The sequence below is a fragment of the Anthonomus grandis genome, chromosome 16, assembly GCF_022605725.1.
Source record: "Anthonomus grandis grandis chromosome 16, icAntGran1.3, whole genome shotgun sequence".
Taxonomy (NCBI): domain Eukaryota; kingdom Metazoa; phylum Arthropoda; class Insecta; order Coleoptera; family Curculionidae; genus Anthonomus; species Anthonomus grandis.
In genome coordinates, this window is record NC_065561.1 from 19,957,076 (window position 1) to 19,973,709 (window position 16,634).

The following is a 16,634-nucleotide window of genomic DNA, read 5'->3' on the forward strand; positions in this document are numbered from 1 at the left end:
TGGTCTTACGGAATCTGATGCAATAAATAAAAAATTATCCCACAGCACTGAAGGACATAATATCAAATCCAGGAATACAAAAAGTTACTTTAAAATACATGAAGCTGCCCTCAAATGCCTGGAATAAACTAAAAAAATGACTATAAAAATCTGGAATATAAGGAGCATTATTAAAAATCCGTGCAATACGTAAAAATTAACTGAAATGCCCAGAATAGCAAGAAAAATACCTTCAAGAGCCTGGACTAGAACGAAAAGTGGCTCTAAAGACCTGGAAGACAAGGAAATTACTTCTTGCTCCTGGAATAAAGTAATAAGTGACTTCAAGGTCCAGGAAAATACAAAAAGGTCATGCAACATATATAAAATTCCTTTAAATGCCTGGAATGGAATGAAAAGTTACTTTAAAGTCACGGTTTACAGGCAATACAATCTGGTATATATGGAACTACCCTTAAGTGCCGAGAATAAAATAAAAAATTACTCTGGTACACAAGGAGCGTTATTAAACTCCTACAAATTGAACTGAAATGCCTGGAATATAATGGAAACTGAAATCAAAGTCCAGGAACACAGAAAAATTACTTCAAACTGTGATACGCTTTCAATAACATCAAGATTTTGCAATCCATTGACAATCCACTCAATAAGCCCATAAGGATTGAATCCACTCATCAGCTTTAGAATAAAGTTTAAATTAACAAGATGGTTGCCTGAGTTGTCTTAAGGCAAACTAATTAACCTCACTTTGAGAGACTTTCGACCCTTACAAGTAGAGAAATCGGCTCACGATTTAGTTAAATCTGGTGAGTGACGTTGTCAAAGGCCTTGCACAGATCTTAAGAAATTGCATTAGTGAAAAGCAGCTTCTAGAAAGATCGATGTACTGATTGATTAGGGATGTGAATTTTTCAACAAAAGTATTTATATCTGAAAAACTAGTCCGGGCAAAACTGTCCATATCTTAAAAACTAGTCAAAAATCTTTTAAAAATTTTTAGTGTCTCTTGTAGAGGACATTAGAGCGAACCCTACTGTATAGTTTTGAAGACTGTAGTTTTTCCAGTTTCCTTGAAAAATTAGGAAAAAATTTGCCCTCACTTTAAAACATCGAAAATGTTTAAAAATATCGCACTGGGTAGACGAGGCATCGGATCGGCGATGCGCCTCGATTAACGACTGTCAAAACGGAAGGGACTCAGCTCTGAGTCCGTTTTATGAGTGATTACCATAAAAAACTTAATTTATTAAAATAATTTCTAAAAAAGGCATTTTTAAGAGGATATGCCCCAGCTTTCCCTAATACGTCAACAGCGCAAGCGTATTGTCAAATGTCAGTCAGTAAGCTTGTTGGTTAAACTATAGAGAAATCGGGAGGACTCGTCACAGATCGTGGGTATCGGCTCTAGCATTGTTGCCATATTATGCGAAAAGTGGGAGCTCCGGGAATTTTGAAAAATACTTTATTTTTGCTTTATTTCAACTACTTATTTAATGAAGTTTTGTCGCAATTTAGATTAATTTCTTGAAAATGGTTTTATTTTTCTAGGGGATTTTATAGATATTTAGACTTTTCGATAAATTCTGTTCTTATCCTCAGGATATTAACATGAAAAATCTCTCTTAATCCAAGAAATTGGCTTTCAGTTAGTTTATTTAGTAACAACTGATAAGTGACATTGTCAAAGGACTTACATACATCATAAAAAATTGTATGATGAGGGATGTCAATTTTTTAATAAAATGCACTAAATGCATGTTTGTTGAGAAATAACCTTAATCAATCTATACGTAAATCCTTCTAATAGCTACATTCCACTAATGCACTTTTCCAAAGCCAATCTCTTTGGTTATAGAATCGATGGTGTTTTAAGATGAGGTCAATGTCTTCCAATTTTCTGCAGAAACTGGCATAACTAGAGTCTTCAAAACTGAACAATAGGGTGCGCTCAAGTGTCCTCTACAAGACAGATCAAAAATTTTCATAATAATATTGACTAGTTTTTGAGATATTGACAGTTTTGTCCGGATGGTCTAGTTAAAATTGCATTAAAGGTAAAATTTATGTATTAGGTGACCTTAAAGACCCTGATAGTTTTTCAAGGAAACTGGCATAGGTAGAGTCTTAAAAACTAGGCTAATGTCTCCTATAACAGATACCAAGAACTTTCAACAAACTTTTAATTAGTTTTGTCCGAACTTGGTTACGATGACAATTTTATTGAAAAATTCACATCCCTAATCGATTTGTACAAAGATCCTTCTAAGTGTATATCATTAGTGTATTAAACATTCTCTGTGCCTTCAAAGCCACTTTTCATTCTATTTCAGGCATTTTACTTTATTTTGTAGGTATTTAATAAGGCTCTTTGTGTTCCAGAGTAATTTTTTAATATATTTTGGGACCTTGAGAGCAGTCCCATGTGTTTTATGTAATCTATGTTTACCAGCAAATTCGAATCACCTTTTCTACGTTCATGTACTTTCAAGTAATTTTTTAACCTATTCCAGGCATTTGTCTTATTTTTTTTATTCAAGTGGTGACAGTCGAGGGTGTTTCAAGGTGAGGTCAAAGTCTTTCCTAATTTTCCACGGAAACCTTGCATAACTAGAGTTTTCAAAACAGGTGCGCTCAAGTGTCCTCTACAAGACACTTAAAAAATTCTCAAAATAATATTGACTAATTTTTGAGATATTGACAGTTTTGACAGTATTGACAGTACTAGTTTTTCAGATATAAACACTTTTCTTGAAAAATTCGCATCCCTAATCATTCAGCACAAAGACCTTTCTAGAAGCTACTTATCACTAATGCACTTTCTAATGATCTCTGCAAGGCTTTTGACAATGTCATTCATTAGTTTTTACTAAATATGATAATTGAGAGTGAGCCCTTTGGGCTGTGAGGGTCAAGGGTGTGTAAAAGTGAGGAAAATTGAATGATTTAAATTTTATTTCAAAGCTGATAACCTAATGAATGAACATAACCCTTATGTAATTATTAAGTATATTGTCAATGAATTGCCAAATCTGGATCTTATTGAAAGCGTATCATATTTAGAAACAATTTTTGTGTGTTCCTGGACTTTGAAGTTACTCTTTATTCTATTCCAGGCATTTGAGTTTATTTTGTAGGTGTTTAATAATGCTCCTTGTGTTCCAGAGTGATTTTTTAAGATATTCCGGGCACTCAAGAGTAGTTAGTTCCACATATTCCAGAATGCATTTCATGTAACCTAAATATGTTAGGAATTTGAAAATAATTTTTATATGTTCTTGGTCTTTAAAGTGACTTTTCGTTCTATTCAAGGCATTTTAAGAGATTTTCTATGTGTTCCATGCATTTGGAATTGACGTTTTTGCGTTCACCCAAACCTTGAACTGACTCCTTATTCTATTCTAGTAATTCAAAGTCTAATTTCCTTCCAAACTTTTAGAGTCACTTTTCGTTCTAGTCTAGGCCCTTTCAGCCATTTTTCTTGCCATTTTAGGCGCTTGAGTTCATTTTTAGGCATTCCAGGCATTTTTGATAATGCTCCTTATGTTCCAGACATCTAGAGTAATTTTTTAGTTTATTCCAGGCATTTAAGGGTTTCATGCAATACAGAATTAAAATAACTTTGTGGTGTTCCTGAAGTAATTTTTATTCTATAGCATTAAATTACCTAAAAACTATTATATTCAAAGTTTTCTTTTTAATTAAAAAAACTGAAAACGGTGATTATTAATGAGACACTTTTTCCTCAACATGTTAAACAATATGCACTCAATGCTCCTTTGTTGAAAAATTCACTTCTTTAATCAATCAGTATAAAAATCTTTCTAGAAGGTGCATTACTCCAGCTATAGAGTGTCTTATGATGTGTGCAAGGCCTTTGACAATGTCACTTATCAGTTTCTACTAAATAGACTAACTGAGAGCCAAAGGTTGGGTCAAAGTTTATCTCAATTTTTTAAAAAAACTGGCAAAATTTAAGTCTTTTTTTAAAGGTAGACAGTAGGGTGCGCTCAGGTATCCTCTTAAGATTTTTTTAAATATTATTGACTAGTTTTTTGAGTTATAGGCAGTTTGGTCCGAATGCTCCAGTAAGAATTAAATAAAGGTGAAATTAATATATAAGGTGACGTCAAAGTCTTTCCTAATTTTTCAAAAAAACTGGCACAACTAGAGTCTTAAAAACTGGATAGCAGAGTGCGCTCTAATGTCCCCTATAAGAGACACCAAGAATTTCTAAAATATTTTTGACTAGTTTTTCAGATATGAACTAGTGTTTGACTTATGGACAGCCGACCCCGGTAGCACCGTGGGCAAAGCGTTCACGATGCAATCGTGCTTATGGACAATTTTGTTGAAAAATTCACATCCCTAATCAATCAGTATAAAAATTATTATTCGAGATACATCGCATTATAGTGCAATTTCTAAAGATCTACGCAAGGCCTTTGACCATGTCGCTCCCTAGATCTATCTACATAAACTAACTGAGAGCACATCTCTTTGTTTGTGAAGCACTTTAAAGCCATTAGAACAAATTACAATTAAAAAAAGGTGTACACTTACAATGCAGCTGACCTTTCTCGACCCATTATCGTCCCGTCCATTTCCGTTTTCATACAAACTAATTCATACCGCTGCTACCGAAAATGCCTGGTGGTGGCGAATTTAAAACTGAACTGAGGGAATTGCAACAGTTTTGTCTGTTTTTTATATCCTGGCATTAGCGGGAGCATCGGATTTGGGTCTCCTGTGACTATCGCGTGTTGGTACCAAGGGAATTGCAGGCTATTTGAAGGATCCGAGGTGAACAGAATCTTAAAATAGAGCCGCTATCCGGTTATCTGCGCTAATTGCCCTTCCCCCGCCTCTTGCGGGGTACACGAAACGGGTTATTGAGGTAGGATATCGAATCGTTTTAGAATTACTAGTATAATTGAATTAAAAGTTTAGTTTGTCGGGGGAGTTTTGGGCTTATACGTTACTGTTCCGTGAGATGTTACTCGGTTTTAATATAAATACATATTTGTTTAAGTTCTGTTATAAATAGATCATCGAGTTTTTAAAAGAATCTTCTGTTTGAATAAATAAAAAATATATGGTTTTATTATTTAAATTATTATAATATATATATTTAGCTTTCACATAAACTATTAATTTAGGCCAAGGTTTTGCCCTTGAAGTTCATGGAAGTTAGTCAGTATTGTCTGCAGGAAATATAATAGAGCCTTTATTATACGGATAAATATATAAATTCAATAACTTATGTTGTCAAGGTGCGCGTGTACTTTAGCCATTTATATTGTTATGTATTTAATTGAATAATTAATAATTTGTAAGTGGGTTAATTTACTGTTTATTAATTTCAAAAAATTGTAAATAATAAATCAACATAAAATGATAACTTGTACGTACAGAAATAATAAATAAGGGATAATTATTATGACAGACTTTTAAAATATTTTTACTCATTTTAAATTTTGCAGTTTTTTTTATTTAAATAAGTTTACTTTAATTTGAAGGCCTGATGATATTATTTAGTCTTGCCCCTGCAACTGAAAAGTGTCCTTTGCTTTTTAAAAAGTATAAAGTTAATCCTATCAATAAAAAAAATCTCATCGATAATTATAAACCAGTTGCTTTTATTAATAACGTCTCTAAAGCTTTTGAGGATCTCCTTCATTCATCATTGTACTTTTTTATGAAACATCTGATATCCTCCTACTAATCTTCATACGATCATAGAGTTTATAAAATATAACAACTCCCAAGTTAGTATAGTCTATTTACACTTCTCGAAAGCTCTAGACCGCCTTGACCATTGTATTCTTACATCAAATTTTTCTGTTCAATATTAATGGAATTTAGTGTCTCTTCCTATCTTATTAATCGCTCTCAATTTGTTGAATTCACACATAAAATAGTAGCTGAAACCTCTATTCTTCAACTCGTTCATAAATAATATCTTTAAGCATCTAGAAAACAGGTTTTTAGTTGACTGCATTAAACTCCAGGCGTCCATTAAAAGCTCGTGCAATAAAAACAATTTATATACCTTTAAATGCCTCTAAAAGTGCTAAGAACTGTATCGCTTACGAGTATCAAATCGACATACGATAGTTGAATAAACGTTTAGTTTTGGCTTATACCAGAAGCACATTTGTGGTTGAACTGCATTATATTCTAAACAAATATGTTTACCATCAGCAAAATGTTGAATAATTAGTTTTAAAAAACCAGTATTAAACCTAAACTTGAAATCCAGAAATTCTGGCTACCGACAAACTTAAGACTTATATACGTGTATGAAAAATCGGGATCGTTTTATCATATATTTGTGGTGTAGTGATCGAGTTTAAAAACTAGATATCTAAATCTTGTGTCAATTTTTTTTAAGTCAACATTTTCTCTCTTTTGTAAACAGAATCGTATTTGATATACGTATATTCTTCAGTTTAATAAATATACCTTGATCATAAACTATTGATAAATAAACCAATTAATTTGAAATAAAATCCGATTATTTACTCCATTTTACTCGAAAACCTTAAGGTTATGTGAAAAAAGTATGGATAGAAAAGCTATCAATTATTTTATCAACCCTAATTTTCTTTTAGGGAATTATTTTCTTCAGTAAGAAATTGTTTTCAAAAATCATGATTTTCCAAAATAATACGCATGAATAACAGCTGGGTTCATCATCGATATCTAATCTAATAACACAGTTTGTTTATTTAAATTTGATATAATTATATTTATTATTAAATATTAAATGCAAAACAGTGCTATTAGATTAGATAATATGGACGAAAAACGGTGACTTTTCAAAAGAATTTTTTACCGGGCAAATGTTTGGGGTGGGTGGGGGGGTAGGGATTATGTTGATAAAAATCAATATTTTTGCAGTAAATATTTATTTAATATTTAATTTAATAACACTGATTATTTATATTTATTATAATTTTTTATATAAATATTTAGTATAAAAACAGCGTTGTTAGATAAGATAATATGGACGAAAAACAGTGATTTTTTAGAAAAATGTCATCAAATATTTGAGGCGTAGTAATCGAGTTTAAAAACTAGATTTGTAAATCCCGTGTCAATTTTTCTTCCTTTTGTATACAAAATCGTATATGATATACAGTGTGTCCCACTTAAGGGTTAGCCACCCCTCTAAAATTTTTGTTTCTTGACCAATTTTCAGAAACTTTTTTTTGTTGGATAGATGGTCAAAAATGGCACTATGGTGCAGGTATTTATTTCTTACAGCCCACGATATTCCATAATGCTAATGATATAATACAAAACGATATTCGATAACAACAGGAAGATAGGTTATAATACTTAACAGCTAAGTTTACTTAAATAGCACCTATGGATGATTTAAGCTTATAACTTGTATCTATAAATCGTATTCGAGGAGCACTATCATCTTTTAAAGCTGTTTTGCTATTTTATTTGCATCTACGAATTTTAGAAAAAAAGATGGCAAGTTATTATCTAAGTATCTACAAAGGAAAAAAAATTAAAGCTTAACTGTGTTTATCCCAATCAAAAATTTACTATGAAACGTTTAATACCCAGGCAAATTTACAATATTCCAAACTAATAAATAGCAACGACTCACCTAGATGACTTATTTAAATTTAAAATAAAATTATAAGAAATATCATAATTTCCAATAAAAATTTAATCAAATTCAAATTAAATGCTTAATCATATACCCAAGTTATATAAAAATAATTTCTAAAACCACCAGGCTTTAAATTTCAGATCGACTTTCTAAAGGCCTGATGATGCTCTAACTAGAGCGAAACACGTGTAGCCCGTTTCATTACATGTTGTGAGACCGTGACTTTAGATAGAAATTAAAATTAAACTTGAGCCAATATATCGGTTCGACGACACCTCAAAACAGTTTTTATCAATTTGCCAGAGAGGTAAAATAACAAATTCTAACTAAAAAATAGGTATTAATTTAAATTCCATATTTAAAGGAGTGACTTATCAAAACGCATTTTGTCCTAGAATTTTATTACTTCTTTTAAAAACCTCTGCTATTTTTGATTTAAACAACGTAATTTTTTATATCTGCGGATGTATAACTCTCGATTTTACTCATTATTTTACTCTAAACCATTTTGGTTTAGCTGTAAATCGTTTTTGCTCATTATTGAGAAACTGGATTTAGGTGACATAATGCGCTTTAATAAGTCACTCCTCATTTAAATGTAAGATATTTAAAAGTGCTTTATTCAATGAAAGTACCATGAATTAAATTACAAGACAGGCTTTCCTGTGGTTCTTCATTGTAATACCACAAGTTCATGTTGTTTAGGAGCCATAGTGTATTTTGGACCTCACTGGTACTGATATGAAGGACATTCTGTATCTGATACATTCATGTATATGATATCGCTGCCATTCAATAGGTATTTTTGTAAACATAATTTTTCTAAATAAAAGATGGTGAGTATTCTCCAAAAAGCATAGATATTTTATGTATTGTTCCAGTATGAATAGGTTATAAACCGACGATGTTCCTCAGAGAAGCTGCTGAATCTCCCTTGTCTAAAGCCTCTTTTATCCTTGACAGTAGGAGCTAATTTCAACACTTTTTAAAAGAAAACAAACACTAGATATTATATTTACTTAAGTTTATTCAGGTACAAATAAGAGTTCACCAACAATAATTAATTCTAGACATTTTCCATCCTAATCCTTTAATTTGTAAAGTCAGTCGGATGCCTAAAGGTATAGCAACGAATATACAAAAAAAAATCTTTGGATAAAACAAGACGCTGAGGTAGATAAAGTAAGTTTTTACGTAAAACCCTCCATATACCAATACGGAAGTTTATCAAGTTAATATTGAAGAGAAAGAGCATCTTGATTGTAGCACCCTCACGGCGACGATGTGCAACATCTTCAGTCAGTTGTTGTTAATGCTTCCACCTTTAATGAGTTACTTATTTTGTTGGGTATTACGTACGTCACTTTTATAGTAAAAAATCTATAGAGAAAGTACTATCTCACGTATTTCAAAGAAATATGAACTTTATACTTGAGGTATTATAACAGATTTTTTAGGAGCAGAGGTTTTATTTATCAATCTCTGAGGTCCATTCTTCTTCTTAATAACCTACCTAAGTTTATTTTGTATATTGACACTGAAAAGAATGAAAATTCCTAATTTGAATCAATGTTATGCCATTAGGAACCTTAGAGTGGTAATGGAAATTAATCAGTGTATGCTATGCTATTATACACTCACGAATTTTGCACGGTATTCAGCTCTGGAGCTGTACGTCTCATGCACGTCGAGTGTTTATTAGCCAAAAACAGATTCTTAGGTGTAAACTTCTTCTTTCTCGGTCCCGTATGTGTATATATTTGAAGTTTCCTTGTATGTTTTTAAAAATTTTAATTTCTTTACTGTCAATGGTAGTTTTACAATGGTAATTACCCAACTCGTTCTAGAAATGACTTGTCCATGCCTCATAGCAGGCTACTTATTTCTAAAAAATTTGTATTAAAAAAGACCCAAAACTATACAACAAATTACCGAATGACCGTTTGGATTTTTCTAATTGTAATGTAATGTTTGACTGATTCAAAAGGTCAGTAGTTAGCAGATCATCTAGCTATAAGGTATGATGATGCTTTATTAGCGAAACATGTAACCTTCGTGACATACAAAAAGATGTTTTGATACTGAGACTTGGAGTTTTTTATTTTTTTCTCTAGTAACGTAAATCTCTTTGAGATAATAGATGAGTTCTTTCAACTGACTGAAGATGTTGCATGCCAACACCGCGAGGATTCGGTTTAAAACCTGTTCACTCGACATAATGACGGTTACAAAACTCGGCGATTCTCTCACAGGCCTCCTCCAGGATCTCTTGAGGCACAGTCAGGACGATTCTCATAAACCCAGGTATCTGGAAGCACTGAAAGAACGCCGGTTAATTCAATTAAAATAATCGCATCTATTGACCCACCTCTCCTGGTAAACAAAACACCGACTCCTCTCGCATCATTTGCTTGCAAAACTCCAGACCGTTCACGAATTCGGGGAAGCACCTCAAATTGATTTCCACGATCATGTACATGGCGCCCTCTGGCATGTACGGGGCGAGTCCACGAATGAAACTGAACCTTTCGAAGGCGATTTGTGCATGTAAAGCCAACGTTTTGGCTAAATCGTCATGAAAGGAATCGGGGGTGTACTGTAATATGGCTGGTAAAGCCCCCTAAACAACAAAAGGATATTATTCAATCAAAAGTTCCTAAATTTTCTGAAGTCTCTTACTTGTATCAAAGTGTTACTGCCGATGGTCCTCTGGCTAAGGCTGACCAAGGCCTTTCTTACGTGCTCGAAAGCCCCTGTTTCGTCATGTACAGCGATCCAGCCCATCCTCCATCCTGGCACCAGGAATCTTTTGGCTGTACCCCCGCATACGAGAATCGGGACTTCTGAGAAGAGCGATGCAGTGGAGACGAACTTTTTGCCAGGAAACACCAAACGTTCGTAAATTTCGTCAGCGATTACTGGTACCCTACGCCTGTTAACAACACAAAAGTCAACCGAACCTTATTTCATTAATAATAATGACCTTGAAGACAAAAGATATCTATCATTGCATTAAGAATTTCAAAGTGGAATAAAAATAGCTTTGCCTTAAATGTGGTTAAGTGTGTAAAAGATTCAAAGTTGATGCCCATTTTAGCGAATCCCTAAGAAAGACACATAAATTTTAATGAACAACCGGCTTTTCCAGAGAATTTGGACTACAGAATAGTCTGGAAAGGTCTACAAATGACATATTTTGGAGTTGATCATAGCAGGAACTTAAAAAGTATTTATTTCCCAACGATCTTTGCCACTGATATATTGAATGCTATTTAAAAAATTATTAAATAAGATCCTAATTTTTGTATATCTATGTTATGCATTATATTTATGTATGTGCATATGTGAAGTAAATAAAAATTTATTAGAACTTTAAAAGGCTTTTCTATTTTCAATTTCGTGTTTGTGACCCAGTATCTTCAATATTGCGAAGGGTTGTTGGAGGGCTTTTCTATTGTCACAATTATAAGACTTAAAAAATATCTATACTCACCTATAAGCAATCTCCAAGAAACTCCTCAAATGCTCCTCGCTATAATTAGACCCACAAGGATTAGAAGGATTATTTAAAACAATAGCAGCCGTATGTTCATTAATTTGCTCCTCCAAGTGCTGCAGGTCAACTTCCCAATTACGTTCCGGGATCAGATTGTAGTATTTCACCTCGACGCCGATGGATTCTGCCAGAGTTCTATAGATAGCGAACCCTGGTCTCGGGATCAAAATATTCTGACCACGACTCCCGTCACATAGGGCGGTGATGCACAGTTCCAAGGAGGACGAACATCCACTGCACAAAATGATGTCTCGAGAGTTATAACTCACGCCGTCATAGTTTAAGTACTCGGCTACAGCAGCGCGAGCTGACTCGTATCCAGTACTTGGGGCGTACCCGTTGCAGAGTCCTTCTTCGACCACTTCTACGACAGCTCGGGTGACTTCTGGAGCAGGTTTTAGGTTACCATAAACCGTAGGATCTCCTGAAAGAACATTGGGTAGGTCAAGAGTGAATCATTTGATAATATCCTGATGCAAGACCTAATAAACTGGATAATCGGTCGATCTGGTCGTCTATTAACGGCAAGCGATTTTGATTTGGTACCGTGTATTTATTTAAAATTTTGTAGTCAACACATAATCTTGAGCCGCCCTCTTTTTTTGAAACCAATAAAACTTCTCTCAATAAGAGAGAAGCCCTTGGGCTTTGGTGACTTGTCAAGCAAATTCAATCGGAAGTGCTTGCTTTCATCAATGAATTTAAAGGAGAGCAATGGTGAAAATTGACACAAGAATCATGAGGATTAGGATGTGAGGAACATTAATATCACATTTTATGAATCTATTTCCTACTGTTTTTTACATTTCTTTGTGTATGGCATTCCATGTATATGATATTAGAATTTATTCTACAGTTTAATAAATATACCATAACCAAATATTAAAAATTTTTATATTATTTTATTTATATTTGTCGATAACAATATATAATATATTGCTTGGAAACAAATTATTTTGTTTCTTACAGGCACTCCTGGACTAAGAATTCTATTATCTTGACTTTTTGTAAATGGATTTTAGTCATTTGTTCAACAAAGACTTTAGACTAGTCTAGTTTTTTTTTTAAAATTTTTAATATACATAATGCAATATACACAATAATCAATATTGTATTATTATATACATAATACATATAAATAAACACATAAATTACATTAAAATTTATAGTATGAAACAAATATATTGTATGATATAAAGAAGAACTTCTCTGGTCCATGCGTACTATTTTTAAAAACAGGGATTTTGCAGAATAATTTTTACTGGTAAGCAGTTTGGGGTGGGTGGGGGGTGTAAGGGTAGTGTTGATGAAATAAATTTTTATTGCATAAAATAGTTGCCTTAAAAAGAAATAATTTAGTTTATTAAATAAGTTACTCTCCCAGGTTACAGAAAATTAACTATAATTTATATTATTCTTCAATTTTAATCATTTATACACAGCATGGATAGCTTTGTATAGATTTTATCAAATCAATCTTTTTGAATGGTATTTTTTATTGGTAAGTTTTTCTTCTAAGGTAATTGTTTTCTGCAAAAAACCTTTTTTTCATTAATCCTACCCTTGCCCCCCCCACCCACCCCACACAACTTACCAGTAAGAAATTATTTTCAGAAATTATTGCTTTCCAAAATAATACGCATGAATAACAGCTGCTCTCGTCGTTAATATTTAATCTAATAACGCAGTGTGTTTATTTATGTTTGATATAGTTATATATATTTTTATTAATAAATATTTAATACAAAAACAGTGCAATAAGATTGAATTTTATAGACGATAAACGGTGATTTTTCAAAAGAATGTCTTACTGGGTAAATGGTTGGGGTGGGTGGGGGGGTAAGGATTGTGTTGATGAAAAACAATGTTAATGCAGAAAATATTTATTTAATATTTAATTTAATAACACTGTTTATAAGACAAATTACTTTGTTCCTTACAGGCACTCCTGGACTAAGAATTCTATTATCTTGACTTTTGGTGAATGGTTTTTAGTCATTTCTTCAAGAAAGACTTTGGACTAGTCTAGTTTGTTTAAACTTCTTAATATACAGGATGTCAAAATATTTCTACAGGCTTATTTTAAGGAAGGTATATACCTATTCAAATTAAAAGCGTTCAGTCAAAGTTACATTAAAATTTATAGTATAAAACAAATATACTGTATAATATAAATCAAGAACTTTTCTGCTCCATGCGTATCATGTTGAAAAACAGCGATTTTGCAGAAGAATTTTTTACTGGTAAGCTGTTTGGGGTGGGTGGGAGGTGTAAGGGTAGTATTGATAAAAAAGGTTTTTATTATATAAAATAATTGCCTTAAAAGAAACAATTTAATTTACTCTGTCAGGTTACAGAAAATTAACTATAATTTATATCATTCTTCATTTTTAATCATTTATTTATTTACATCACTCAACAGAGAAACTCCAATAATAGAGTGAAAACGACGAAAATAAACATGAAATCATCTTATCAAAATAAAATTAATATTATAGATATGATAAATTATTAATAAATATATAAAAAATGAGAAAACAAGATTATCTAAATTAAGCGAATTCTTTTAATTTCGGCATATGTAATTTGTATGTATTGCAAGCTCTACGTATAGGAAAAAATTTTGTAATGTTGGTTCGAGGTATTGAAAGGTAAAAAGTTTGAGAACTGCGAGCTGATAGCCGAGGAGTGTGTAAATTTAGAAGTTGCAAGATCTTTGGCGAGTCAATTACGCCATTAATTAATTAATGTAAAATTATAAAGCCGAATCCCGTTTTCTTACCTGAAATCTTGCAAACGATCATGTGAAAAGCCGATTTCCGGGCACACTATTTCGCATTTAAACCAAAGGAATTTAAGAAATTTTCGCTGTATTCGCCCGGCGACCAGACTTGGGAATAATATTCCAAAATTGAACGAACATAGGTAAAGTACAGGAGTTTAATGCTAGAGATATTCTCAAAGAATGGAGAGTTCCTGACAACAAAACCCAGCATTTTATAACTTCTTTTTATGATATCTTCGATATCAGAACTAAATGAAAGTGAGCTATCAAAAATGGCTCCCAAGTCTTTGAAGTGGGTTGATCTTGGTAGTGTTACATTATCAATTTTGTACTGGTAAGTAACACAGTTCTTTTTTAAGGAGTAGGAGACCATACAGCATTTAGAGGTAAGTTGTTATTCTTGCACCTTTCATTCACTGAGTTTTAATGGCTGCTTGGAGCTTAATGCAGGCCTCAATAGTATCAATTCTACAGTATAATGAGCTGTTTACTTCTGGGTCTTTAGAAATGATATTAATAAATGAGTTGAAAAGTAGAGGTCCCAATATGGAGCCTTGTGGTCCGCCTTAAGGAGCGACTATTTCAGTTGAGCTGTGTGCACAGCATTCAACATGTTGAGGACGTTTAGTGAGAAAAGAAGAGATAAGAGAAGTTAAACGAGATGAAAACACAAATGGGTCAGAAAGATTTGATATAAGAATGAACATTAACTTGAGAATTATCATTTATAGATTCTGATATAAATTCCGTGATCGTAATAAGATTAGTGGTAGTGGATCTGCCCTTCATGGAGCCATGCTGTCTAGTGTCTATAAAAAGTTTTATAGGAAAGTATAATGCTGAATGAAGGACCCGTTCAAAAACTTTAGTTATTAATAAGTGTAACTGGCTTATAGTTATCGATAAGATTTTTATTTATTATACACAGCAAGCAAAGCTTTGTATAGTTTTTATCAAATCAATCTTTTTGAATGGTATTTTTCTAAATTTCCTTAGTAAATTAGAAAATTTTTCCTCTAAGGTAATTATTTTATGCAAAAAAACCGTTTTTCATTAATCCTACCCTTGACCCCCCACCCACCCCCCATATTTTACCAGTAAGAAATTGTTTTCAAAAATCAATGTTTTCTAAAAAAATACGCATGAATAACAGCTACTTTCGTCGTTAATATCTAATCTAATAACACAGTGAGTTTATTTAAATTTTATATAATTACATATATCTATATTATTAAATATTTAATACAAAAACAATGCAATTAGATTGGATTTTACAGACGAAAAACGGTGATTTTTCAAAAGAATTTCTTACTGGGCAAATGTGTGGGGTGGGTGGGGGGGCAAGGGTTGTGTTGATAAAAAACAAAATTTTTGCAGAAAAAATATATTCAATAATTAATTTAATAGCACTGTTTATTTATTTTTGTTATATTTCTATATATAAATATTTAGTATACAAACAGCGTTATTAGATTGGATAATATATGGAACCAAAGCAGTGATTTTTCAGAAGAATTTAATCAAATATTTGAGGTGCAGCAATCGAGTTTAAAAACTAGATATGTAAATCCCGTGCCAATTACTAAATCACGTCGTGTCACTTTTTTTAAATGCTCTTTTTGTAAACAATATCGTATAAAATATACGTATATTCTACAGTTAATAAATATACCTGGACCATATACAGGTGATAAATATACCAAAATCAAAAACTTACTAAAAAATCCTTGAATAAATTGATATTTAACAATAATAATATACCACATGACACGACCATTTTACGGTCTAATAATAATGAAAACACCTGATGATGGTCCTTTAGGGATGATAGATTTAACCGATTAGGAGTGACCAATTTTTTTGATTACGACTATCTATAATTGTAATACAAACCTAATGATAAGGCGATGACCGGTTTGGTCGGATTCGGTTGAAGGTCGAGGGTATCGACGATCTCCCTTATAAAGTTTCGGCAATTTTTCGCCGACGTAGACACGTCGACTTTCCACAACTCGCGTTTGCCGAATTCGCAACTTCGCGCGGAATCGAAAATGCTGATTTCGCCGGTTTTGATTAATTTTTCGAGCATGCTCACCAACGGATATACTATATATATGGTACTTCTATCAGTAAAAGCGAGAGCGAATATTAGCAGTAGTAGCTCTTTCTTGTTCGTTCGATATCAGAAACTCGTATGATTACAATTTGAATTGTAAAGTAACCGATCGTTTCGCAAAGAAGCTGTTTTTCTCCAGCGAGTTTCTTAATTGGTTCTTGGTTTATTAAAATACACTGCTCGGGTTAAATAAAATCTATGGTACTCAAGGTAAGCTTATCAAAATGGAACCTCCCTATTTCCGATGCTAAATATTCTAATTAATCGCATGCTGGACACCAACTTCTTTTGCCCGCTTTGCAGATGACACCGCATTCACCTAAGCATAAATACACGCTTCTATATGGAGGCATATTTTAGATTTTTTGGAAAGCAGTGTAAATTGAAAAAAAAACAAGATATGCAAATGATCAGAAGCGAGTTTGTATTTTTGCAAAATATAAGGCGTAACTTATTAAACCTACTTTGGATTCAAAAAACCGGACGGTCAACGCGTTAGTTTTATCATTAATTTACATAAAACCTGTAAAATAAACAAATCATTAGA

General features: G+C 32.5%; 1 protein-coding gene across 1 annotated transcript; it reads right to left on the bottom strand.

Annotated features, from left to right (window-relative positions):
• Positions 1–8,639: 8,639 nt before the first annotated feature.
• Positions 8,640–16,170, bottom strand: LOC126745513 (tyrosine aminotransferase). The gene is made up of 5 exons (XM_050453383.1): positions 15,865–16,170; positions 11,124–11,610; positions 10,310–10,562; positions 9,999–10,250; positions 8,640–9,947 (listed from the first exon to the last, which is right to left on the bottom strand). Exons 1-5 carry the CDS (start codon positions 16,058–16,060, stop codon positions 9,837–9,839), a joined length of 1,299 nt encoding a protein of 432 aa, XP_050309340.1. The 5' UTR covers positions 16,061–16,170; the 3' UTR covers positions 8,640–9,836.
• Between the last annotated feature and the right edge of the window lie 464 nt (positions 16,171–16,634).

Bases quoted from the DNA above. Each gene is read 5' to 3' on its own strand.
- LOC126745513 (XM_050453383.1), bottom strand. From the start codon at position 16,060: ATGCTCGAAAAATTAATCAAAACCGGCGAAATCAGCATTTTCGATTCC. The intron at 11,611-15,864 runs GTTTGTATTACA...ATGTTCTTTCAG, and splicing joins GGTCATCGCCTTATCATTAG to GAGATCCTACGGTTTATGGT. The intron at 10,563-11,123 runs GTGAGTATAGAT...TGTTGTTAACAG, and splicing joins TTCTTGGAGATTGCTTATAG to GCGTAGGGTACCAGTAATCG.